General features: G+C 45.6%; 4 protein-coding genes and 1 non-coding gene across 5 annotated transcripts; 4 read left to right on the forward strand and 1 right to left on the reverse strand.

Moving 5' to 3' along the window:
- The first annotated feature begins 2,882 nt into the window (after positions 1-2,882).
- Positions 2,883-3,706, forward strand: LOC127330456 (uncharacterized). The gene has a single exon (XM_051356659.2). It carries the CDS (start codon positions 3,003-3,005, stop codon positions 3,558-3,560), a length of 558 nt encoding a protein of 185 aa, XP_051212619.1. The 5' UTR covers positions 2,883-3,002; the 3' UTR covers positions 3,561-3,706.
- Positions 3,707-6,000: 2,294 nt separating this feature from the next.
- Positions 6,001-8,333, forward strand: LOC127334998 (kinetochore protein SPC24 homolog). Its single transcript, XM_051361571.1, has 5 exons — positions 6,001-6,373; positions 6,798-6,939; positions 7,028-7,129; positions 7,628-7,701; positions 7,860-8,333. Exons 1-5 carry the CDS (start codon positions 6,193-6,195, stop codon positions 7,955-7,957), a joined length of 597 nt encoding a protein of 198 aa, XP_051217531.1. The 5' UTR covers positions 6,001-6,192; the 3' UTR covers positions 7,958-8,333.
- A 520-nt stretch (positions 8,334-8,853) lies between these two features.
- Positions 8,854-8,926, forward strand: TRNAA-CGC (transfer RNA alanine (anticodon CGC)). Its single transcript has one exon. It is a non-coding gene; the product is annotated as a tRNA-Ala (tRNA).
- A 7,042-nt stretch (positions 8,927-15,968) lies between these two features.
- On the forward strand, positions 15,969-17,292 carry LOC127329173 (BTB/POZ and MATH domain-containing protein 1-like). Its single transcript, XM_051355708.1, has 2 exons — positions 15,969-16,199; positions 16,480-17,292. The coding sequence occupies exons 1-2, from the start codon at positions 15,969-15,971 to the stop codon at positions 17,290-17,292; spliced, it is 1,044 nt and encodes a 347-aa protein (XP_051211668.1).
- Positions 17,293-23,708: 6,416 nt separating this feature from the next.
- Positions 23,709-25,594, reverse strand: LOC127334999 (trihelix transcription factor ASIL2). Its single transcript, XM_051361572.1, has one exon. The coding sequence runs from the start codon at positions 25,246-25,248 to the stop codon at positions 23,980-23,982; it is 1,269 nt and encodes a 422-aa protein (XP_051217532.1). The 5' UTR covers positions 25,249-25,594; the 3' UTR covers positions 23,709-23,979.
- Positions 25,595-25,819: the final 225 nt, after the last annotated feature.

Consider the following 25,819-nt stretch of genomic DNA (forward strand, 5'->3'; position numbering starts at 1 on the left):
GCCACCGCCTCAACGACCTTGGGATCGCGCCTCCGCTCCACTTCACTTTGCCGCTGCCCGCGCCTCCTTCCTCGCCGAGCTCCTCCGCACCACCAAGCCCTCCGCCATGTGCCGACGAGCGACTCCGAGCTTGCGCCGCCGGACTCTGTGAGCACCCCTGTCGAATCCAGTATTCGGACGGGTGCGGGCTGCGTGCGCTCCCGTACCCCAAGCCACTAGAGTGACACTCTAGTTCAGTATATCTATTCAACGGTATGGATGCTCACATCAAATATTCACCATTATAGCTGGTTCATATGTGCATAGTACATATGAGGTGCCAACAAAAACCTAATGACCTATATACGTTAGGGCATCTTCATCGGTCTCTTCTGTATGTTATGTGGCATTGGTGCCGGACAAACGTTTTTAGGGGCGCCTACCAAAATTGCCGTGAGTAGGGGGAAACACGTCTCGTCCGTGAGATGGGGCTGGGTTGGGTTCTCCGTTGCTGTCCACCCGAGAGCTTCTAATCACACCATGCTCGGCTCACATGCATCAAAGCTTCCTGCCCCGTGGAGATTCGCCTCCCGGCCGCTGGCCTCACCCCGCGGCTCATGGTCGTCGCCTCGTGTGACGTGCGGATGCTCGTCGACGAGAGACTTGGGAGTGCCTACGACATGGCTGAGGCCTCCGCCCGTCCGCCATGGACACGGTGCACACAATGGAGAAGAGGGTTGTTTTTCTATAGATATTTACGTTTTTTAATTAGGCTCACATGCATGTGTGCCATGTCCACCTCAGCATTGTGCCACTTCAGCGCAGACAAATAGGTCTCACATGTCATTTCACATTTTTTGCAAGAAAAACATGCCGTAGAGTGAGATGGAAAGTAGTATTTTCTCCGTCCACAAAAGGATGTCGGATATTTATCCAAATTCGAATGTATCTATACATTAGGTACATTTAAATTTAGATAAACTTTCGACACGCTTTTATGAATACATGTAGTATGGAACCGTAAATTTAGAGTTTGTTTGGTTTGTGCCACTCATGTCTTACCAAATATTCGGCAAGAGTTGGCTGCCAATTATTTGGTCGAGGAATCTCTTGTCCATGTTTAGCGAGTGAAATGCATCTACCGTCCCCGAACTTGACGACCATGTCTAGAACCGTCCTTGAACTCAGAAAATGCACTGATACAGTCCTTAATCTCGCTCTTTATGTCGACATACAGTCCAAGCATGCATTGATCTGTATTTTGCTGACGTGTTGTTGTATCATTCCCATGTGTAGGGACGCGTGCGTCAGGATGTCGGGACGCGTGCCTCGGGATGTCGAAGGCGCGAAACCAGGGGCGACGAGCACCGCCGCCCTGCTCATCCGCGCGCGCTGACTAGCTTATCCAATCACACCCGTTGTCGGTGTTGTACAATTCGTTTCGAACAACGTCGTCTCTCTGGGCGGAGCAGGCCAGGGAGGTGGCCACCGTGCTCCGAGAGAATAACCAACGCTTTATGACCGGCCTGGGTACTGCGCGACACAGACTTGAGTAAGACCGGCCACGCAGGACACTCACCGCAGCGGTGGCGTCCTTGCTCGGCGACGCGGCGACGCAAGGCTCGGGTGTGGTGGTATACTGGTGGGCGCCGTAGTTTGATGAGCTGGAGCACGATGCGACTTTGGCACTCGTGACCCACTTAGGGTGGAGCTCAACTTGCTCAACGGTGGAGCCACGAGAAGGCCGATGCACAATGATCAACTGTGGGATACCGAGCTTGTTTGCAAGTACGTCCGGGTTGGGATCCTCCTGCGGGTCATGGGAGGAACGCGGGATGTCACGCCGGTGGCCGCCATCCACCCAGACGGCCATCAACATCATCGGCGGCCAGCAGTTCAACGATGCAGGAGCATGGCATGGTAGTGGGGATTCCTTGATTTAGGAATATGTAATGGCGGGGAACGATGTAGTGGGCCCGATCCAGTGCCATGTATCGAAATACGGTTGTAATCTATAGTTCAGACCGTATCTGGACCAGTGGAGTGAGAGCAGGGACTATTTTAGCGCATTTTCTGAGTTTAAGGACTGTTTTAGACATAGCCATCAAGTTCGTGGACCGTAGATGCATTTCACTCATGTTTGGCCAACTATATTTGGCAATGATCTGTGAGTGGGAAGTGTAGGCATTCATCGGCGGCAAAAATATTTGCTACAGACTAAACAATAACCAAAATTTTATGAGCAACCATTTTTTTTTTGGCAAGGCTATTTTGGAACCAAACCAAATGCACCCGTAGCCTGATTTGTGGTAGTTTTTAGACTAGCCATAGTGGTAGTATCTTAGCTAGTATCATGCATACTAGTTACACAAAAATGCTGATGTGGCAGCTAATTAAAGAGGAGAGATGAGATTAGAGTATCATAGGTAGATACCGTATCATAACGCATATCACGAGAAAAATTATTGCCAAAAAAATCGTGTACATCAATTTGCATTGAGATTCTAAATAGCAATAAATATAGCATAACTATGATACTACTCCATGATACTACCCACTATAGAGATAGTATCATACACAATTATCATATGCATACTATTATATGATACTTAGCACTATAGCCAGCCTTATGCAGAATATTTGCCTGAAGTCCATCATCTGTGGGCCACTAATTTAAACATTAAACTGTCTCACATTTATGAGTCTTAATTAAAAACATTGGACAGTAGTACATTTATGACGAATTACGCCAAAACTACGCCGCATTTCTTTAATTTTTGCTGTTTATTACTACCAAGACGCGTTTGTCGTGGCACTTGATCATTGTTTGTCATTCATTAAGAAGATCCATATATAGCGAAGATACAGCTATATCACAAAATTTGATCTCCCATTTACTCTCTTTGCTCACGAGATCTTACTAGTTACTACATAAACCCACCAAAAGCCTCAAGATTTGCCTCATCTCCATACAGGAAGCCAGCAGAAACTTCGCAATCCCATCAAACCATCGAACCAAAAAAATGGCAGCAAGGCTTCTCATCCCCCTCCTCGTCGTCCTCCTTGCCGGCTCCCACGCGGCGCTCGCCTCCTCCACCGTGGAGCAGACGTGCGCGAACGCGACGAAGGGATCGGAACGCAGGGACCTGGACACCTTCTGCGTGACGACGCTCCAGGCGGCGCCGGGGAGCGCCACCGCGGACGCGCACGGGCTGGCCGTGATCGCCACGAACCTGACGCTGGCCAACTACACGGCGGCGGTGGCCACGATCAAGGGCCTGCAGCGGCGCGGGGGCTGGACGGACGGGCAGCTGGCGGCGCTGGCCACGTGCCGGCAGCGGTACATCGAGGCGCTGAACGTGGTGCACAGCGCCGTCCACGCGCTGGCCACGGGGCGGAAGCAGGCGTACGTGGCTGACATGGGCGCCGTCAGGAGGGCCGCCACCGACTGCGACGACGCGTTCGCCGGCGCGCGTGGCGCCGCGGCCGCGGATAAGGAGGATGAGTCGCCGCTGGGCAAGGTAAACGCCGACGCCGTGGACCTGACCACCGTGGCCATGCTGATCGTGATCTCGTTGTAGCAAGCAGGATACGTACGTAGTTCTTGCCGGTGCTAGTCAGATCGGCAGGCAGATGGATTGGTCGATGGAGAGAAAATAACAGGATATGCGTGATTCAGACTTGTTTTTTGCCGTTAGAAATTCTTGCTTGATGTCTTTGAGATTTAGCCGATATGTGTCTCCTTCTCAGATATCCTGCGAAATCGCGAGGCCTTTGAGTTCACTTGTTTGTGCCGTTGAATTCGTATTTGATATCTGCGATTTAACTGTTCCTTCATGCTGCCCATGAAAGAGAGAGGCCGCGGTTGCTCCGTCTTAACCTGACAAGTTCCTTCCAACTGGACGCAATGCGAAGCTTTTCATGTGATGGAGCCAGAAGAGCGGTGTACAGGGCCGCATCGCGTGAAGCTAAATTCCAACGCCGCGCGCTGCATACTGCTGCAAGCAATTTTGTCATCTTCCACCGCCATTCCGTCTTCGCTTGGTTCCTAGTGGACGATAAATATCCATTCATCGTTATGGGTGCTTCCAGCAAATAGTCGCCATTATAGCAGGTTTAATCAATAATCATCCATACATGATAACCAAAATCTAATGAACAAGCAAACCTGTCTACATTACGGGCATCCCAGATTGCTTCCCTAAGTTCTCTTCCCTCGTGAACAAGCTGCACATCAGCAAGACGCAATGCACACAGCTCCGTGTCGTCGTATAACTCCATATTGGCATTCCAGCAACATTCTTCAGCGCATTAGCACAATGTGATGCGAATTTGAGGCTATTATGTTCCCCATCTTCCGCAAGGATGAATGCCGCGTGCCAAACCTTCCTACACAATCAGAAGCCAAAGCAAAAGCGCACAAGGAAGTACCGCCACCGCCAATTCAGATTTTTGTTAGGGGGATTTTTTTGTACTAATGATTTTAGGAAATTGATCTTTTTTTTTTCTTTTTGGCGAGGAGCGGGTGATGGGGATATGGGGTTAGCGGCGCTTCAGCAAAAGCAGCTCCCAAACTTCTTTTTAAAGCTTTAACCGGGAGAGAACTCCCACCTAAATATATTGCATCAAAAGAGCGTTACAAGATCAGGTGCTTGTCCACCCTTGCGGGTTGACATTGGTTAGGATACATGTTTTCTCTACAGCAGAAAACGGATCGACGCGGACTAGGGGCGTGCGAGTGCCACCCACTGCCGGTGTTGATTCCCAGGAGGCCAAGCTAAGTTTGCCGAGAGATGGCTGGAGTAGCAGGCCTGCCGTTAGAGCCTGAAGCACGCCTTGCTCCGTGGTGGAGGTCGGTGGTCGATTGGGAGGAATTTCCTGGGTGGATGGTGGGCTCGCGAGGTGAAAATGGTGCCCTGCCGCCGTCCGCTGGGGATGGCCTCCTCTAGCGGCGGTGGGGGAGCTGGGTGCGGGAGACGATGGTTTTGCGGTGAGTCGTGTGGGCTACCTGAAGGCGGCTAGGGTATTTCGCAGCTCCCAGTTTGCTTTTTGGACGCTTGACTTGGGGATAGTGGGCAGACCGTAATACCGACTATGGTTCAAGGGTTTTTTTCGGACGAAAACTCAATGCTCCAACGCCTAATGGGTGTCATAACCCTCTTAACCGAACGCGCAACCTGACTTGCGGGTGCCTCTGTGAGCACATTCTTCACGCGTGGGCTCCGTGTGAAGTTAGTTTTTACCACCTGTCCTGGCCGACGGTAGATCATTGTGTCGTTACGCTCTTGGGGCGTCGGTGCGGAGCTCCGTTATCCTTCTGGCTTGTCCGGTGTCGTGGGAAGCAAGTCTTGGTTAGGGCTCATTTGATTCATAGGAATATGAAGAGTGTAGGAATAGGAAAGGTGTAGGATTGGAATGTCATGCTAAGTTGAATCCTATAGGAATATGGTATGTCTTTGATTGTAGCAAAGGAATTTTTTCATGAGGTATGAGCTAATGCTTTTTTCCTATAGGATTTGTACTACAAGATTCCTATAGGAATAATTCCTATAGGATATGTTCCTATGAATCAAATGACATGTATAGGACATTTTCCTATAGGATTCAATTCCTACATAATTCCTATATCAATCCTATGAATCAAATGAGCCCTTATTCTTGTAATTTCTGTTTTTTTATCTCCGATTTGCTATGTAAGAGGTCTCCTCATCATCTCCTATCGGCCGTGTGTGGCTTTACTTATAAAGATAGACAAAATCATGTTTCGAGTTTTATTTATTTATTTTGAGAATCTAAAAATCGATAATTTATTACTTCCTCACTCAAGAAATAAGTGACTCGGATATAGAATTATAGATAGTGCGAACCTAGACAAATTTGAGGTACTTATTTGATTATTTCTAGGTGGAGGGTGTATTTTTTTAGACACGGGAGGGAAATGGTGCGCGGCCCCATAGAGACCTAACTGGGCCAGTCAGTGAAATTAGAGCCCAAATTAGCCATTTTCCTAAACGCTCCAATTCTTCACTTGTACTGTACACGAGGACGAGCCGCATCCAAATCCAAATCGAAAAGACCACCCGCTCCTCGCCCTCCCCCTCCCGGAAGCGGCGGCGGCGCCTGAACGCCGGCGACCTCCCAATCCATATCTCGTCACCAGTTCTGGGCCCGTGAGAAGCTAGATAGGTTTAGGGTTTCGCGGGCGCCTCTCCGATGGCGGCAGATGCCGGTAGGCGGGTGGAGGTAGCCAACCTCCTTTCCCTCGGCGACGACCTCATCGGGGTGCTCCTCGACAGAAAGGACGGCGAGTCCCTCGCGCAGGCCGGCGAAGGGGCGTTGATGCTGCGCTCTGCCTGCCGCTCCGATTCCGGCGACCTCGAGCTCCAAGTGAAAGGTCCGTTCTCCCCGTCCCTGTTGAGATTCGGAGTCATGTCATGTTCGGAATCCCTCGTATGCTGAAAACGATTTGAGTACTCAAGTTCGGTGCGGCAATTTGAGAGTAATTTATATACCACTAGTAATTTGAGCATGTGTGGTTGACAATCTTGCATAAAAGGGTTGATTTTAGAACAGAAACCATCGCATGTCACAATTTTATGACCAGAGTTAATATATAATCTAGTAATTTACTTAGCATCTGCATACCAAAGGGTTGACGAAACACTTCACATTCATTCATTCAAGCACCTGCTATGCAAACGAAATAATGAACACTCGGTTACTTTTGAGAAAATTACAGAAGTTGTGTTGCAGCAAACTTAATGATTGACTGTTTTGGTATTTCACAATAAAAATGCCATGCTTCGTTTGCACAACAGAGTATCAGGAGAAGATAAACTCTTGCAAGGAAAAGATAGCCAAAGCGAAATCTGAAACAGTTACTGATGAAGAACTGAACGCACTGCAAAATGAGATGGAAGAGAAGCTCCAGAGCGAGCAACAACTTCGGCAAGAATTAAGATAAGTTCTTACTTCAGCATCCATAGCTCTGTATCATCTGAAGTGTTATGTTAAGTTAGATTGCTAATACAGTTTTTGTTGTCAACACGGCACTAAGTGGTGAGCTTGATAACCTAGACCTTCAAAGGGCTTCAATAGAAGAAAGGAAGGATGCCGTCAAAAAGAAGGAGAAAGACTTGCTCAAGGCGCAGTAAGTCGAGATTCGTTCTCTCTGTGACTGAGTATATTTTGTTTCCTCAGACACACATACCATCAGCAAGAATACCATTTTGATGACGAAACTATGCAGGAGCTCTCTTATGGGCAAAACTGACTGTAATGTACTATACCTATCATTACCATTACGCTGTCCATCCGTCCATTGCAATAGCAAATTTGATGTGGTAGTGTGGTTGATATTCATCATATTATAAGATACACCAACTCAAAATTGGTACTTATAGTTCGTTACAAAATTTTGATTTTTTTATAATGCTATTGCTGCCTTGTCTTTCCTCTGACATATTTTGCCATCGAATTGCTACCATTTCCTTATCTTTCTCGTGCAAAGTTTGGTGACTTGCTTAAATACTGCTTGAAATTTATATGAATGCTGCCAACTAATTCAATATGAGATTAGATTAGGCACTGTCGCTTTTACTGGTTGCCCTGTTTATCAGTTAAATTGACTGGCTACCTTTTTGTGCAGAAGTACGCTTTCCATGTGTGTGTCAGTTACGAATATAATGCCAAATTTTGAAGACTGGGATAAGATTTCTGGATGTATCCTTTCAATATGTTACTGTTTCGACTCACTTGTTTTCCTAGTCAAGGAAGTACACTAGTTTCTGCTACTCTGCCTTCTCTTTGGACTTCATTACAGAGTATTGCTTTTGTCTTACAGTGAACAAAACTTGTGTGGAGTCCTTAGCCTTTATCAGACATTGTTGACAAGAACAAGAAGAAGCTAGATCAGTTCGAGTTTGAGAAGACAATGCCACCAGTTGAGATCTGTGACAAGCTTTGGAAAGTGGTTTAGGGCCTGCTACCTGCAGATCGTAGCCACTGTACACTAGCAGCAATTGCATTTGTACACCGTTGTGCAAGGTAACCGCCTGCCAAGATGGGAAGAATGTGACTCGCCCAGTTGCTTCAGATGACTTAGTTGTGTGGCATCCTGTTCTTCATATCTTGCTGTCGATCTGGATTGGATTTGATGCACTTGTATTTCACTGACTTCGGTTTTGAGAAGCTAAATCTCCCTAACATTAGAACTTGCTGCTCCGTGCTGTGCATCTTAGGGCCCATGTGCGATGTGTAAGTTGTTATGTTTGCCCTTGTATATCTGTTGGATGGTTTTAACATTCTCTTGACATTGCTCATCCACGTGTTTGTAGAATGATGTTAAACTTGTGTGATCGTTGTCTATGGATGCGCGTAATGTGTAATGCCAACTGAAATGTCATGTGACATGTTCATATGGTGCCGTCTTCTTTTGTTCCATCAAGAACTAATGTAAGATGCAAGCTCTTCTTGAATGTTTTATCTCTGTCAAGGAATTTGTCTAATCATACGTAGATTATGTGAATTGATATCTTTAGTTTTGTATCTCAAACACGTCTCAGTTGTGTCGATATAGTGCCAGATAATCTACAAGCCAAAGTTAATTCTAGAAAAATGTGCTTATATATCAAGAATGATGGAATATGGTACTGTATAGAAGAGCGTTGAAGCCCAGGTGGCCAGCGACTGTTATTGGAATGGTCAGCGGAAAAGCACAATTTGATTCACGTGATGTCGGGATCACCTTCTCGTACCCGGAAACCTGAAGCTCATCGGCCGTCTGAATTTACCAGTTTGCAGCTGCAGGATGCATAGTCGACTCCAATCGTAATTTACGAATTGATTACAGCACTTTGGCACAGTTTCCAAGAAGGGGACGTAGCTCATATGGTAGAGCGCTCGCTTCGCATGCGAGAGGCACGGGGTTCGATTCCCCGCGTCTCCATTTTTTCTTCGTCTCTCTAATATTTCAGTGTTGTTTTGCTAAGAACAATTCTCATGCCCTACATATACTTAATACTAGGGCTGGAATTCAATTCGAACCGAGCCGAGCCAGTTTGGCTCGACTCGCTAAAGCTCGGTCAACAATCGAGTTAGCTCGACTCGACTCGTTTAACAATCGAGTCCAGATTTGAAACTCGGCTTGACTCGCAAAGTTCGCGAGTAACTCACGAGTAGCTCGTTTAAAACTATAAAATAGAACATGTAAAATTTACAATGCATTTTTCCCAAATATTTGGGCATGAATGATGAAGAACAAGCATTAGGATTATGGTACCAGAACAATATAAACCACAACGATCAATATATCATTATAATAAGATTTCCAAGTTGAGAAACCACAAATATAGTTGCCCATTTTGGTGGGCTTGGGCCAACTTCATTTTTACCAAGCTAAACGAGCTACTCGTGAGTTCGATGAACTCGACTCGTTTAGCTTGAACTTGTTTACGATAAAATATGAAACTTGGCTTGGCACGTTATACACCGAGTTCCAGTCGAGCCGAGTCGAGTCACGAGTTACTCATTTAGCTCGCGAGTTTCGAGTTTTAATTCCAGGCCTACTTAATACTTTGGCAATGCTGCATAACAGTTGTTAAGATTAAACACGTCAATAGGGCTGCTGCGAGGTTATGTATTTTAAGGTACTTGCGAAACTCACAAACGAATGATTTTACAGTAGTAAAATTTATAAAATGTAATGTCCATAACTTATAATGGGCTGTTGCGAGGTTATGCGGTTCGGCGGCGGGTGTGACAAAGGTGGATCTCCTCCCCCGTGCAGTCGTAGGGGGTATCGGGTCGATCGAGAACTTTCAGCTTCCTCCGTTAGGGCATGCCCAATGCATTGCCCTAGAGGTGCTGCTTCATACTTTTAGTTAGGTTCGGGTGGTCCAAAGTAGGTTCGGATGAGGAAGTAGGTTCCTCTTCAAGAAGTGGGATCTTAAGCCCTAAAAGCATGCTTTTTGGAGAGAGAAAGAAATACATAGTGTCATATTTGTGGGGTCCCTTCTTTTTTTTCTGACTAAAGTTGTAGCTTTCATTGGAGAGATAAAATCCACCATGTTGCTTCTTACAACTTTTTTACATAAAACAGTTAGTTATGTATGCCACAATTGCTCATGCGCTAAGGGTGGTCGGTGGCTCGAGCCGAGTCATCAATGGCCCTTCTTGCCTCGTCATACCAGCTCGTGAGAGGAGATGCAACGGAGGCATCATGGATTGTGGTTGAAGTGACGATCGGAAGAGATTACGACCTCGCGTAGGAGATGTGGTGACTTACGCACAGCACTTCACGAAATATGGGCCCTGAATGAAGACACACAAGCGGCCGAGAAATGTAACCATCTACATTACCCTAATTAGCATCCACCGCTCACTACTGCGGAATGTTTAACTGGGCGTTGCACAACACAAACCGCCCGCGGTAAAGCCATTTTCTCAGTTCTTCCTCTATTCCAAAATAAAGATGTTTTGGTAGACAAATAGCTTTAGTACTGGTGATATATTAATGGATTAATTGTTGGAAATATCAAGATACCAGACGCCATGTATCTTTAGCACTAGTGATATCTCAATGTATCTAAGATTTTATAAGAAAATCTGAACACTGCAATGGTAAAGTTATGTTGAGCGGTAAGCTTTTTTAACACTCATATACCTGTTGGGAGGAAAAAAATAATATTTCTTATGATTGTTATATTTACGTCTTGTTTTGTACTCCATTACACTTGTGATTTCTACGAGAATCTTCATTACAATTCGGATGCTACTCTCTCCATTCTGAATTGCATGGCATATAAATTTAGTAAAAAAAAAACAATGCTATAAGTTTGATCAAGTATATATGAAAAAATAATAAGAACTATAATACCAAATCAGTATCTATAGATCCACCATAAGACATACTTTTATAATTATTCAATTGGTATTCCCACCTATGTACTGGATCAAACTTAGTAACTTTGATTTTTCACCAAATTATACAGTATGTATCGAAGGGAGTACAAAATAAGATCCAAAGTTAGTGAGGTGTGCATACGTCCCAGCTTGCTAACAACTTGGCCACCCTAATATGCGTTGTCCACCTTTCATCGAGCATTGTTCATATTTGGGAAGATATGAACAAAGCGAGGTTGTTTTCACCTCAATCATTAAATTTTTTTTTTATTATGTACTGGATTCGTTCCAAAATACCCGTCGTATATAAGTTTAACTAAAAGTCAAAATTTATGAAATTTGATCAAATATACAGAAGAGAATATAAATGGTTGATATACTCAATAAATATATTATGAAAATATATCTTATGCTGGATCTTGTTAATTAATTTCATAATTCAGATAGAAAACAAACATCAAAGACTTATATGTACCTATATATAGTTATGAAATTTAATTTGTCCCGCAAAAAAAGAGTTACGATATTTCAAATATAGAGGTTTATCCGCTAGCAATACAAAATCGTTAGAGAAAGGGCTTCGCGAAGGGAAAGCAACTCACTCCGCACGTGACAAATGTCTTCCTGCTCGCCACGTGTTGCAAGAGGAAGCAACGTGGTGATGCGGGAGAAAAGAGAAGAAAAGGGAGGCTGGATTGTGTCAGTTTTTCCCTTTTTTTCTAGATTCGTTTTTTCAAAATGAAATATCTTGAGAACTGTAAGTCCAAATTACGAACCGTTTACACTTTTGAGATCACTCGCGTTGAGATCTTTAAAACTAGATCCATGTTGATAGGTTTCGAGATTTTTTTTTCGTACTTCCAATACTATCATGATTGTACTCGTGGTGTATACTAAATTGTACTCATGTTTCAACTGATAAGTACTTCTATTTTTAGTGTATTTGGTGCAGTTTTTTTCTTTACTCAGTTAATGTACTTGCTTGTGTGCCCGACTGTACCTGTATTTACTCGTGTGCGCGACTGCACCTGATTGTGTGCGTCAGTGTACTTCTGTACATGTAGTTGTTCGTGTGCATGACTGTACCTGCTCGTGACTCTACTCGCTCGTGCGCGTGATTGTACTTATACTCGCTCGTGTGTTTAATTGTACTCGTGTGTTGTAGGCAATTGTACTTGTGTGCATAGTCCACACGCTAGTACTAAACTACTAATCATGGTGTGCGCGGGGCGAGTACGCACGTGAGGCGAGTACGCACGCGGGGTGCGAAGCACTACCATGTGTCGTTCTGTGGTGGTCCAATTTTCCCTTCGCCGAAGGTTGGTTTTTAGCTAGTGATACCCCTAGCAATAGCATAGCACTCGATCAAAGGGTTAGCACTAGATTGGGCCAAGGTTGTTAGCGCTGGATTGGGCCATAGCTAGCGCTGATTTTTTTTGTTGGTTTATTAGCGCTGGATTTTGCTGTTAAGCCTTTTGGTACTTTTGAATTTTGCTTGGGTTCTTTTTCAGCTAGTTGTTTAAAAAAATTCTACCATGTTAGACTGCATGTAATTACATTATATTTCAACCTTTCTGTAATTGTAGTGGCCTATTTTTATTATGTGTAATTACACACAAGAAAAATAGGTTAGTATTTTTCATGTGTGTAATTACAATTGTATGTAGACGTGCAAATGGGCATATATGCGCAATTCAGACTGTTGGGATATTTTTGTACTCCCTCTATACTAAAATAACTTGCTCATTTTTTTTTAAATACAGATGTAACTATGCACTAAAAAGTATCTCTAGATAGGGAGTATGTGCGTTTGCACATATATGCGTAATTGCATACATGTGCGTAATTACATATATGTATGTATTTAATCATATCTTCATGTATACGTGAAATTTAAGTCTACCTATATTCCTCTCCTCGTAGCCACGTGATTACACACGGCCGTGTAATTGCATATAAATGTTCAATTTTATTTTTTCGCATGATTGTATTTTTTCCATCCCATTGTAATTCTATTTTCGATGCATGTTACATTAGGCAGCCTATTTGGTAGCCTGGGCTCAGACGGGTCACGGGCCAGATTTGTTCTATTGTTTGCTAGCATGGGCCAAAGTTTTTGGCCCAACAGAAACGTATGGCTCAATTTGTTTGGTTTCATACGAGAGCCCAAATTTACCCTCACCACTTATCCACATAGTGACCTTACCTCTCACCTCCTCACCTATCACAAAGCCTCACGCCGCTGTCATGAAGTCTGGCACCACGCCGGTGCATTGAAAGATCACTATGTCACTCTCGCCGACGGTGGCCAAGGCGGGTTTAAACTACCTACGTGCAAGACTGGGCTGAATATGATAGCCCGAATCTTTCGGTGTAGCACAACAAGAGCGTGGCCGCTACACTGGCTACACATACATGGTTACCACCATAGATTACTGCCTATCACATACCATAACCATCACTACCATGACATCGCCGGTCACGGCCTCCATAGGCATCACCACGTAGCCGATCACGAAGACGAACATCACCATGACATCACCGTTCACGCCCGTCAGACGCATTACCATGTCGCCGACGACGTCGCGGAACACCACCATGACACCGCGGGTCACGCCAGTCACACGCATCACCACGTCACTGAACACGAAGATGAACACCACCATGACACCGCTGTTTACGCCCGTCACAAGCATCACCATGTCGCCGACAACGAAGATGAATATCACCATGACACCGCGGTCATGCCGGTCACAAGCATCACCACAGGCCCGGGCGGCCATATGTGCAAAGTGTGCACCTCGCACAGGCCCCAGAAATCTGGGGGCCCCAAATTTCTATATAAGCCCATATATTATGTATAGGAAAAAAGTAAAAAAGGAGAATACTAGAAAGGAAGCTTACCTGGGCCTTGAACGCTGCACCCGCACGTCTTGTATTGGTAACTCTGCGCTCGCAACACGAAGGGACATCGCTAGATGCAAGTCACGAGGCAGCCGCCAGCTAACAATTAGCGGCGATTAGCGAACCATCCTCGTCTGGGCTCTTCTCCAGTTTTCCCTCGGTACTTCTCCCATGTCGCCTCATACGATATCCCCTGTTCCGAACTTCCGATCTATTGTGGAAAAGGTAGCCACAGCGGCACAGCCAGCCGAGCCACGGAGCCACTCCCGTTTCATCTAACGATTAGAGGAGGTAATTCCATTTTTCCTCAACTTTTGCTTTCTGGGATGATCCCTAATCATCAATGTTGCGGCATGCATCTAATCTTTTTTTACTTTGTTATTTTTTTATGTAGTGTTTTAGAATTAATCGGGCGCGATTCCAGTGCTAAAAGGTGCAAGAGAAAAAGAAAAAAGAACGGACTCTAATTCAATCTCAAAATGGGGCTATAGACAAGTTTATTATAAAAGAAACAAAAGTATCTTCTGACAATCAGTCAGTTAGTCCTGCCACGCTTGCACTGGATATTATTCCTTGCAATGCAGCGGAACGGAGCTTTTCTAAATTGAAGCTATTGAAGTCGTATATGGGTACTATGATTACACAACAAAGACTCAATGATTTGACGACAATATCACTTGATAGTGAAATGTTGGAGAAAATTATTATTATTATTATTATTTTGCGAAAGTTGGAGAAAATCATTATGAGGATATCATCGAAGATTTTATTTTGAAGAACCTAAAAAATGATGGTGTTCAAATAAACATTGTGCAACCACAAATGAAATAGGTATGGTTCTTAATATTTCCAATGATTGTGTAAGATATTAAAACATATACATCATGTTTGTTGAACATTTTAAATTTTCTTGTAAAATAGGGCCTCATTTTAAAGTTTCGCACAGGGTCCCGGATTTTGCCGGCTCGGCCCTGCATCACCACGTCGCCGACCACGAAGATGAACATCACCATGCCGCCACCACCATGGATTATCACCTCTCACTTCTCACCTATCATCACCACATCGCCGTCCATGAAGATGGAATCGATAAGTTAAGCAAAAGTAGTCCAAACTATACTCACGCATACTTACACATTACAATATACTAGCGGGTCATTTATCTATCCGTATATGTACACCAAAAGAAAAACATGTCAACATGAAAGTCATGCGGAATGATGAGCTAAACCTACCCGTCAAAGCAAATTTCAAACGGTTGAGCGTGTGCGATGAATTTAGCAAAATTTGCTTAAAACTTCATACATAAAATTAACGATTTACGACTGATGAAACTTGAAACCGATTATCGGAATTGATTCACATCATCGACACACATCTTTTTCATGTACAACTTATTTTGATTCAACTATATTTGTATTGATTTAAACTTTTAAAGAGAGAGTGTGCAGAGTAGTGTAAGGAGAGTGAGCCTGCATGTGCATTGCTTGCATCAGAAGATTCCCTTTTGTGTGGCTTTGTACATATTTGCCTGCATTCCTACCTCCAGACCTGGTTCAAAGGTGATTTAAGAATCATGTCATGCGACAACACGGGTGAGGCCAGACAACCAAACGATCCTAAAATTGCTTATCCGATATAAGCCAAGGGGTGCACATTCTATCAAATGTGTCCTCGAAAGCTAACTCTCGATCAACCGAGCCCTAGCCGGTTTATCCACATCATACGACGGAACCCACCTGCGCATAGAGATGTGTACGAAGTTTCCTTCCCGTGTATGAGATGAACAAACAACCGATATGCGGCATAGAAACTGTATGTGTAGGTGTAGCATAGGACTCTGCAGCCCTTGCCGTTTCCAATCGGGCATTAAGTATCCGTATTCACGTGCAACCAGAAAACATCTAATCAGATAATTATATAGGCTTGTTTGTGTGTCATGTTTTCTTCGGTTAATCGAGTACTCATCTCTTGGTCTCGGCGAGGCAGCGGTTCGAGACCCTGATTCTGTGAAAGCTACTCGGCGATTCGACGGACGACGTCAAATCTACACGGAGAGCAGATTCCTATAGGAATCGACCAATTTCACGGTACATGTTTCCTCATCTAGTGCAGAGAGTCAATCTTACTTTCAGAATTAATTGATTGGTTCATCAAGGTATACGTGCAGTACTATAGACAGAATGCAAGGAGCAGCATATGGCAGCATGTTGGACTCTGGTTTCGTGTCGTTCAAACTTAACTATTCAGAGACGAAGGACATTGCCATCGGCGCCGTCGTCCACTCCGATGCCATCTCCGTCGGTGGACACTCATGGAGGGTTAACTGCTACCCGCGTGGCTACAGTGAGGCCGACAAGGGCGAGTACATCACAATCTTTCTCGAGCTCATGACAGGGGCGGGCCTAGCTCAAGTCAAGGGTATTCAGTTGAATACCCTTTATTTTTGTCAAAGCATTTATATATATGTAGTCTATGCTGTTGCCTGCATGCATGTATGAAAAACTACATTCTGTTCAAGCATTTAACCAAAGATAAAAGCTAGCTCACATTGTCTCTCTCTCCCTGTCTCAACACAGCCAATCTCTCCTTCGATGCCACTAGCCTAAATGTTAAGTCCCGGTAAAAAATAAGGTCTTTTAGAGCTAAATAATTAGGCTTGGATTTTTTGAATACCCGGTTGTCAAATCCTAGGCCCGCCGCTGGCTCATGAGCAAGTCCAAAGGCGTCAAGGCCATCTTCGAGGCCTTCTTGATGGACAAGGACGGTGCACCGGCCTCGTCCAACGCAAGCAGATGCGTCAAGGTTTACCCACCCGAGGGCCACATCTCGTGGGGGTGGTTTCGTTTCGTTACGCGAAGGGAACTCGAGGCTCGGCACGTGGTGAATGGCTGGGCCACGATTGTGTTCGGGATCATAGTTGTGCGTGATGACCCCCTAGCCATTCCGCCCTCTGACATCGGGGATCATCTCGGCCGACTGCTGGACTGCCAAGACGGTTCCGACGTTTCCTTCAACGTCGACGGCAGGAAGTTCGCTGCTCACCGGGCCGTGCTGGCCGCCCGCTCGCCGGTCTTCAAGGCAGAGCTCTTCGGCGCCATGGCGGAGGCGACCATGTCCCAGATCACACTGGAGGACATCAATCCTGCTGCTTTCGAGGTTCTCCTCCGGTTCATGTACACTGACGTGTTGCCTCCAGACGGCGAGCTCGCCGGCTCCCCTGTCGAGATGTACCGACATCTCCTCGCCGCGGCCGACCGGTACGCCATGGATAGGCTGAAGCTGATGTGCGCCGATAAGCTGTGGGAGAACGTGTCCGTAGATACGGTTGCTGCTACTTTAAACTGTGCCGAAACATACAACTGCCGGGAGCTCAAGGACAAATGTATGGCATTCTTTGTGGAGGAGCAAAATTTCAAAAAGGTCGTTTTAACCCAGGGCTATGTGCAACTGGTTCAGAAGTTTCCATCCATTATGGCCGAGCTGAGGGAGAAGGTGGGGGCGTAGAAGTGATCTTCCAGTTCATTGTATCTTTTCTACTCCGTAGTTTTCTGAAGATTGGGAAGTGATCGACGTTTGGACAATGAATCTATTCAAAATTACATTGCAGCATCCATTGTTCTGCCTTGCCTCTTTATTTTGATTTTCATGTAAACTTCAATTCTTAGTATCCTTCTATGCTAAGGAAATCCAAATCATGTTATTTCATGTACCTTTATACAAACGTAGAGGAGAGGACCAATTCCTTTCATTCCAAATCTGCATTATTTAGTAGAACATCCAGCAATCCGTTAATTTGTGAACACTCGTGTTATTTTCTGGTTTATTATATTATATGTCCTGCAAAACAATATAGAGCGTCATAAGATATTCCCAGATTTCAAACTCAAAAGTTCAAAAGCACCAAAAACGTCCTAACCCACGTAAACAACCGGGGACAACTATCCGTGTATAGCAAAAGGTTGAACACCTGATATTCTGACAGTTCAAACTTCAAATTCTACAAAGCCGCTCAAGCCAACTTCACAATTGGACAACCACATGTTTAGCAAAAGATCAGAACACTTGGATGCACAAGCATTCACCCTGCAATAGCAGCACTCGTCAGTGAAACGATAAGAGAGTGAGCTTGCTTTTTGATGAGTTTGGCCCAAGACAAACTTTTTGCTGACCCGCGTGGCTCGTGAACCTTCAGAGCTTTCTTACCTTTGCACTGGTGCCGGCTGCCAGAAAGACGATGTTATTAGAGTATATTATAGGTAATTTAAGATTTGGGCACCACTAGGGATCGGCATCCGATGGTTTGCTTCCCATCGGACCAGTTTCTGGCCATAGGATTAGCTGTGAACTGGCCGTACGATTTACCTGGCCCCGTGTAGCTCCTTGCGAAATTTTAGGAACACCGATAGCATGCAGGTTCGTTGGATGCCTTTGCTGAATTTGCGGCCTAAACCGTCCGGAATTTCTAAATCCGACTTCCACTAATCACGGATGCTTTCAATTTTCTTCAGATAATCACTCAAGTTTTAAATCCCACTTTCCATACTATGGATATCTACTAAGAAACACGTAATGCTTTCTTTGTTTCATATATATCTCTTCTCAGTGTACATGATTCATGCTTCCACCATTGTCAAACTTGCTTCATACTTAGTAGTTAAATGTTTTCTCCAAGCAACTTATTATAAGCAGCATTGTTTATCACACTTGTTTCCCGTATATCTGATTTTATTTGCAACCTTGGTCCTTGTGTGCTTCCTTTATTTCTCAAATATGCTTCTGGGTTATGTTCCAATCTTTTTTTTTTGGGTTTACTACATTTAGTGCTTCATACAATCTGATATAGCTTCATAGCTTATCACTCAATGCTTCAGCACCAAATTATAAAAAGTAATGAGTTACAAAAAAAAGTAAATGAAACATGCTTCCTTCATTTCTTGCTTCAACAAAGGACCAACACAGATGTGGTACACATTCAAATTAGTTGCTTCCCAGGTGTACCGGTATTGCTTCAGAACTCACTAGTACATGCTTCCAATCGAAATCACTAGTCACCACCACCGGCATGTGTGGATGGACTGAACATCGGTGTGAAAGGAGTCGGAGGGAGGACACCCATCAAGTCCTAGAAACTACGAGACCACACTACACATCAACCTTTCACCATATATAGAATCCGGCTCGGCCTCCTCCATGGTATGGAGATGTGTGCTGCAAATTAGAGAATGAAGAAGAGTTATGATCAATTAGTAAGGCTGCCAAATAAAAGATGGGAAGCATAATGTGTGATCGTAGAGATGCATTATAAAACAAAATTTTAAAAATGGGAATCTCAGCCCGCTGGATGGAAACGAGTTGGGCGGCATCGCCAGGGTCCAACAAACTGGTTCCCATCGGATCCTGATGAATAGCGTTTACTCCTTGAAACTGTAACTACGGAAGCATGCAAAAAAAGGGTAGAAGCACGATTCAAAGAGAAAAACATAGTACATGATTTGGAAGAATGTAATTCTATGATATCTGAATATTCCTGGTAGCATGAGGTCAATATTGAAATTAGTACGATACTGCAAATGAGAATAAAAATAATCAAAAAGGAAGAAGCATGGCTGTATGCAGCAAACTATCTAGACGGACGAAAAACATATAATGTACATATGTAGCATGGATATTTCAAAGTAAGATATTACTGACATATCAACAGAAATCATTGCTATTACGAGCATAGCAATGTCATACACACGTTTTCACGTGATGTAACTGGCAGTGTTATCTGACAGATCGATCATCTGCATATATGATGAAAGTTAACCAGATTTATCACAATCTATGTTACTTTACAAAGATCTAAAACCCAGATTCGGACAAGGCCAGTTGCAGTTACCTACTCCCGGATTGTGTAGTCATTAAGGAAGCATCCTCTGATCTGCTAGTTCGTGTGGAGTGTATCTTGGTCGGTACGGCTATGCCGCCGCCTACTCCAGACCGCTGGCCGCCGGCCGCTACCGGTCAGGGAGGCCCCGATGAAAGCTCCCCGTGGCTGAGCAGATGCGTGCAGATGCAAGGCCCGAACCAGGTGGAGGCGCACGTTTCGGAAGGGTGAGAAGTGGAGGCGCGGAGGTGAGAGGAGTGGCGGCGCAATGGTAAGAGCAGATGCGGCGACATAAGGATTTGGGATGATAAATCCAGGAGTGATTTTTGGGGATCGATTTTGGGCTGAGCTGTACCACACGGTAATTTCGGGGAGATGTTGAAGTTATCAGGCCACAATTTGTTTTTTTTTTCTCTTGTGAAGCCTCAATGTATGCAGGCCGTACGATGGAATAGGAAAGTGCGGCATTGGATTGGTCCGATTTTTTGCTTTCGATCGGACTGCGATAGTTAGTGTTTACCTTAAGATTTTACTATAATTCTATCTCTACTAGGTTTCTTGCTTTTTAACTCTTGTCTACTATATACACATCCCAAGAGGCTCAATGTAATTACCAATTATCGCATAACAATACAATCAATATTCCGCAATTCATCATGGCATCAGAGCGGTTCTTTCCGCAACCTAGGGTTTAGCAACCCACCGGTTCCGCCGCCCCCGGGGAGATCGATCTCCATGATCTCCGCCGGGGGCATCCAATCTTGTAGCTAGTTTTTCTTCCGATTATTGTAGATCGGTTCTTAGTTTAGCAAATTTCGTTTTCTCTTTATACCTGTTTTTTTAGCCACCAAATAATCCGATCAAGCCTTCTTGTCGGTGCTCCAGCAGATCGAGCTACTCCAGCTACACTACAGACTGCTTCAACGAGTTCGCCCGGCCATGCATGCGCTCGATTAACACGCCAAGCTGTATCGGACTGCAAGTCTGCACGGCCAAGTTGTCACCGCACCAAGCCGATCTACTCAGTGCCCGCCATCGTCTTCATCATCCGTGGTCGTCATCGCTGACAACCGCATCGTCGTCAACACTCATGGTCATCGTCAATACCAACGGGGATCTTCTTCGACACCGTGACAACCCACGCGGAACACGGGTTTAATCCCTAAAATCTACTTCAACAACTAGCTCACCGTCTTCGTCCACCACAACCTGACCGTCAGAGTTGTATTCTATTTTTGTTTGCATGCTCGTGCTTAGTTTTTTTTTTCTTGAAGCTACCTCGTCTACTCCGACAAATCGGCGGACAAGTTCTACGCACCGAACGATCACAGAGGTCTTCTCTGCTACTCCATCCAACTATGGCGCGCATGGCTCATAGTGGTCCCTGTCTTCGCATGTCGGGTACTGGTAATACCGGCGCGTGCCTTCGTTCCCAAGGTGCTCCCGAGCCCGGCAAGCTCGGCGCGGCGCATCGCCTACTACTTCGACCACAACAACTACAACAACAACTTCCTCCTTCCGAGCGTCTTCTCGGGCTCAACGAAGACAACGACCAAAACCAACTACGTTCTCCAAGGCGACTACATCAAACACGGCACCATCAACCACGACAACAACGGCTACATCGACATCTACATGAAGGGATACACCACGTCTTTGGCTTCTCCTCCAGTCGGACCGTCCGCGTCACTACCGATCCGACTGCGGGGGGGGGGGGGGGGGGGGGGGGTGGGGGTATTAGAATATTAGGTAGTTTAAGATTGCATTACAATTCTATCTCTACTAGACTTCTTGCGCTCCAAATCTTCTCTATTGTATAAACACCTCAAGAGGCTCAATATAATCACCAATTACCGCATATCAATACAATCAATATTCCGCAATTCATCAGATGTGTTACAGAGGTGCACCATTTAATCTGGAATTCCTAATAGATGTAGCAATTTAATTCCAAGACAGATTTTGTAAGCAATTTTCTTTGGCAATTTTGGGGTACCTACACCAGCGTTGTTTTTTTTTTTTCGAGAATACACCATGGAGAGGTGTATCAATCATATAGAAGGGGTGCCAAGAGTCAAAAAGGGGCTGCCAACAAGATTTACACCAGCGTTGTAAATCTTTCTTTTCCAAGTGTAACATAAGCTTTATTAAACCACTTGCTCAGCTACATCGCTAGCTACCTGGAAACAAATTCTGGAGAATGCCTGATCCACTAACCCGTCCTAACACCATAATACTGAGTGAACTCATCGAAAAGTGTGTTTGACACATGAGCACCACTGCTCTTGGTTTTTAAAAATCATACATTTTGAATTCTAAAAAAATTAATTAAATACTCACATACATATAGACATTTCAAAGGTATGGTAGAAGAAATTTTGGAGAGAAATATGTTTTTATTTTTGAGATATAAAAAGACAAATTTCTGATAAATATCTCACTCCTGTAGTCACAAATTTACTTTTTCATATTGCTCAAAAATACAATGCAATTTATACCGAAACTTCACACGAGTGTTCAGGACATGTGTATGTATTTATAAAATAAATGTGACGACTTTTTTTAAAACAAAAATACACTATTTTTTAATATTTTAAAAACTAGAAGCACTGGTGCTCATGTGCACCAAATGTGCTTCAACGAATTCATGAGCTACCTTATTACAATCCCGACGACAGAAAATAAACTCGAACACATCAAAGCGTAAAATGCAGAAACTTCGAATGTCACGGAATGGAACCTCTATCTCTGACAAATCGTAGTCAAAGTGTAGCTGTTCTGACTAAAAGCAACATGCCCAACATGCACTTTGGTTTGGTTGTGCGGCATGCACTTTGGTTGTAGCTGTTCTGACTAAAAGCAACATGCCCAACATATTGCGCCTGCTATTGCGGAAGGGGTGACCCAACAACTGCTGCCCCTTTTTTAAATAAGAAAAAAATGGATACATGTTTGATTTTATCCAGATAGTGACATGGACTCATATGCGTCGCACAGCCACGCAATATGCAGAAATCAACAGCGGCTCCGTCAGCAATCCGACAAGGAATCAACTTCCTTTTTTTACGAAAGATGATTGATCGCACTTGCACAGATTCTTCACACAGCCACTATCATGGCAGAAGACACAGTACATCACCTGAACCTGGAACCGCGACAGCAAGCCCCACACACTCTAAAAAAGGTAAAACATAACTAACGCCAGGCTATGTCCACGGCATTGTAGAATCTGATGACAAGTGCACTTTTAAGGCCCATTTCAGGCTGCTGATACTGAACAGAGATTTTATAACAATGAAACGTAGAAACCTGAGAAAGGTCACAAGGTCTAGCAGCTATGGCATACTTGTTGGCAAACCTCCATAAACCAGACAACAGGATCCTGACCTTTATATACTACAAAAGGCAGCAAGCATACACCAGGAGATCTTCATAACATTGTAAACATGAATCACTCCAGTTAGTTCTGACGGCGAAATATTTCACACAGTACAAACTGATGATATAGTGCTCTTAACCTGCGGTTCAGGCTGCTGATGTTGGACACAAATTGGCAAGGACAGAGGTCACAATTATTGGCATAGATGATATCAGATAAAGAATCACGAAAATATGTGGCTAGCTCACGGTACATCGTGGGAACTTATCATAACTACCTAGCAATAATACTCCTTGTGCTCACTTTGATAAAACAGTTGCCAATAAATATTGCCTATATATTAGTTTCTTCTTGCATTCAATATAAGCTAAATTGTATGATATCAAGGACAGAGATCACAAGATTTAGCAAATATGCCAGACTTCTTGGCACAAATGGTATCATATCAGATGGTGTTCTCGTAACAAGATAAGGGAACCTGAAATTATGTGGCTAACACATGGTACAGGGAGGCATAACTGCCAACTAAGAATACTCCTAGTGTACACTTTAATAAGCAATTGCAAATAAGTAATGCCTAGACATAGTAGTTTCTACTTGCATTCAATGTAAGCTAAGTTGTATGATGGCAAGGACAGAGATCACACGATTTAGCATTGATGTGAAATCACCTGGATCAAATAAAATGGTGTTCTTATAACTAGATAAAGAAACATGAATTTTATGTGGCTAAGACATGGTACATGGAGAAAGCTTATCATAACTACCTACCACTAATATTCCTAGTGCGCACTTTGATTAACAATTGCCAATAAGTAGTGCCTATAAGATATAGTAGTTCCTGCTTGCTTTCAATATAAGCTAAGTTGTTGCAATGCAACACTAAGAATATACCAATACTAACTCTTGAATCACCAATGGAATGGTTTGTTATTCAGTAGCATCACTGGCTCTCTTCTTCATTGTCATCGTCTTCCTCCTCATCCTCCTCCTCGTCCACCTCGTCATCGCTGGCTGCTGCAGAGGCGGGCACATTGTTCTCATGGTACTGGTAGTGCGGGCGAGGGGCAGGACGATGTTGGTGCCTGCTACCACCATCGTTGGTGCGGTACCGGCCATGGTGATTGCTGCTCGTCCTGGCATCAGGGAACGATGCCATTCTTCTAGAGGAGGAATCTTGAACCGGCGCCATCCTTCTGGAGGAGGAATCCCCCGGAGCGGACGGCATTCTCCTAGCAGCGGCCGGGGCAGCGGGCGAGGCGTGGTTCTTGGCCTGCGATAGCTCCACCTGCGTGTTGAGGAAGAACTGCACCCGCTGCGATTCGAGCTCCCGCGCGAAGTCGAGGCGCTGGCGCTCCATCTCGACGGTCTGCTCCAGCTTGGCCGTCTCCACGCGCTCATAGGCCTCGCCGAAACGCCGTATCGCCTGCGCTAGCTCCCGCATGCCCTGCACGCGCTCACCATCGGTGGCGGCGTCCGCGGGCTCCGTCCTCCTCCTCTTATTCCCGTTGGCCGCCGGGAGCACGGGCTCCGGCGGGAACCCGTCGGAGGACTCGGATGATGCCAAAGACATCTCGGGAGACGGCGCCCTCCGCTTGGCGGTGGTTGCGGCGGCGGGCATCAGCGGCGTGCGGCTGCGCTGCGGGAAGCCGACGCGCAGCGCCGTGGGCACGGTGTTGCGGCCGTTGGCGGCTGGCTTGTGGTTGTTGTTGTTGTTGTTGTTGTTGTATGTGGGCGCGAGGAGGACGTGTAGGCGGTCGAAGAAGTGCCATGAGGAGACGGGCTTTGCCCTCTCGATCTTGTACTTCTTCTTGAGCGTGTCGATGCGGTTCTTGCACTGGACGTCGGACTTGGGGGCCTTGGAGTAGTTGTCGCGGGCGGAGACGGACTCGGCGACCTCCTGCCACTGCGGGTGGCGGAGGCTGCCGCGGCCGAGCGCGACGAAGCGCTCCCCCCAGGCGTCGATGAGGGCGGAGGTGGCGCCCTCGCTCCAGGCGTCCTCTCGGCCGCCGCCGGTGGTGGTGCCGGTGCTGCCGGCGTGGCTGGGGTAGGAGGCGTGCTTCTGGATCGGGAGCGCCAGGGCCATGAGGCCCCCGGGAGGCGCGGAGGCGACGGTGACGGGGTCGGAGATGGGGAGCGCGGAGGCGACGGGGAGCGGCGAGGAGGAGGCCGGCGAGAGCGAGGGCGACATGGAGGCGTCGTCGTCGTCCATGGCGGCGGATCGGGGAGGAAGGGAATTGGGGATCTAGGGTGGAGAAAGGCGATCTGGTTTGAGGGTCGGTGGTGGTGCGGCGGTGCGGTGCCGGCGGTGTCGTGCTTTGAGGGGATCCGGGGGCGGGTTGACTTGGGCCAGGCCGGGGCCGGAGGATGGGCTCAGGCTGCCGGGGTAGATTAGGTCGGGCGGGTGGGACGGACGGAGAAAACGGCCGGCGGTGGGGATATTTTGGGCTTCCTTCTCCTCGACCCTCACGCGCGCGTCGGCCGGCATCCGGCAGCGGCAGGAAGACCCGTCGCCACGTTCCACCCATGGAGTCTCCTCTCCTGCCCTGCGCTGCGCTGCCCAGACGGAAAACGAGACGGACACTTTTTAAAAGCAAGAGGAACCGTAAAAAGCAGCGTACGTGTCGCCCTACCGAGCTACCAAGCATCTTCATGTCATTCTCCCATGAATTTACTTCCTCTGTTTTTAAATACACAAAGTCATTTTGCTTTTTAAGACAATTTTTGCCTAATAATTTGAGACGTTTTGGAGCCCAATAAAATCAAGACTTTAGGCTGACGAA

This window comes from Lolium perenne, chromosome 2, assembly GCF_019359855.2.
Source record: "Lolium perenne isolate Kyuss_39 chromosome 2, Kyuss_2.0, whole genome shotgun sequence".
NCBI classification, from domain to species: Eukaryota; Viridiplantae; Streptophyta; class Magnoliopsida; order Poales; family Poaceae; genus Lolium; species Lolium perenne.

Bases quoted from the DNA above. Each gene is read 5' to 3' on its own strand.
- LOC127334998 (XM_051361571.1), top strand. From the start codon at position 6,193: ATGGCGGCAGATGCCGGTAGGCGGGTGGAGGTAGCCAACCTCCTTTCC. The intron at 6,374-6,797 runs GTCCGTTCTCCC...TTTGCACAACAG, and splicing joins CCTCGAGCTCCAAGTGAAAG to AGTATCAGGAGAAGATAAAC. The intron at 7,702-7,859 runs GTATCCTTTCAA...AGCCTTTATCAG, and splicing joins CTGGGATAAGATTTCTGGAT to ACATTGTTGACAAGAACAAG.
- LOC127329173 (XM_051355708.1), top strand. From the start codon at position 15,969: ATGCAAGGAGCAGCATATGGCAGCATGTTGGACTCTGGTTTCGTGTCG. The intron at 16,200-16,479 runs GTCAAGGGTATT...GTCAAATCCTAG, and splicing joins CAGGGGCGGGCCTAGCTCAA to GCCCGCCGCTGGCTCATGAG.
- LOC127334999 (XM_051361572.1), bottom strand. From the start codon at position 25,248: ATGGACGACGACGACGCCTCCATGTCGCCCTCGCTCTCGCCGGCCTCC.
- LOC127330456 (XM_051356659.2), top strand. From the start codon at position 3,003: ATGGCAGCAAGGCTTCTCATCCCCCTCCTCGTCGTCCTCCTTGCCGGC.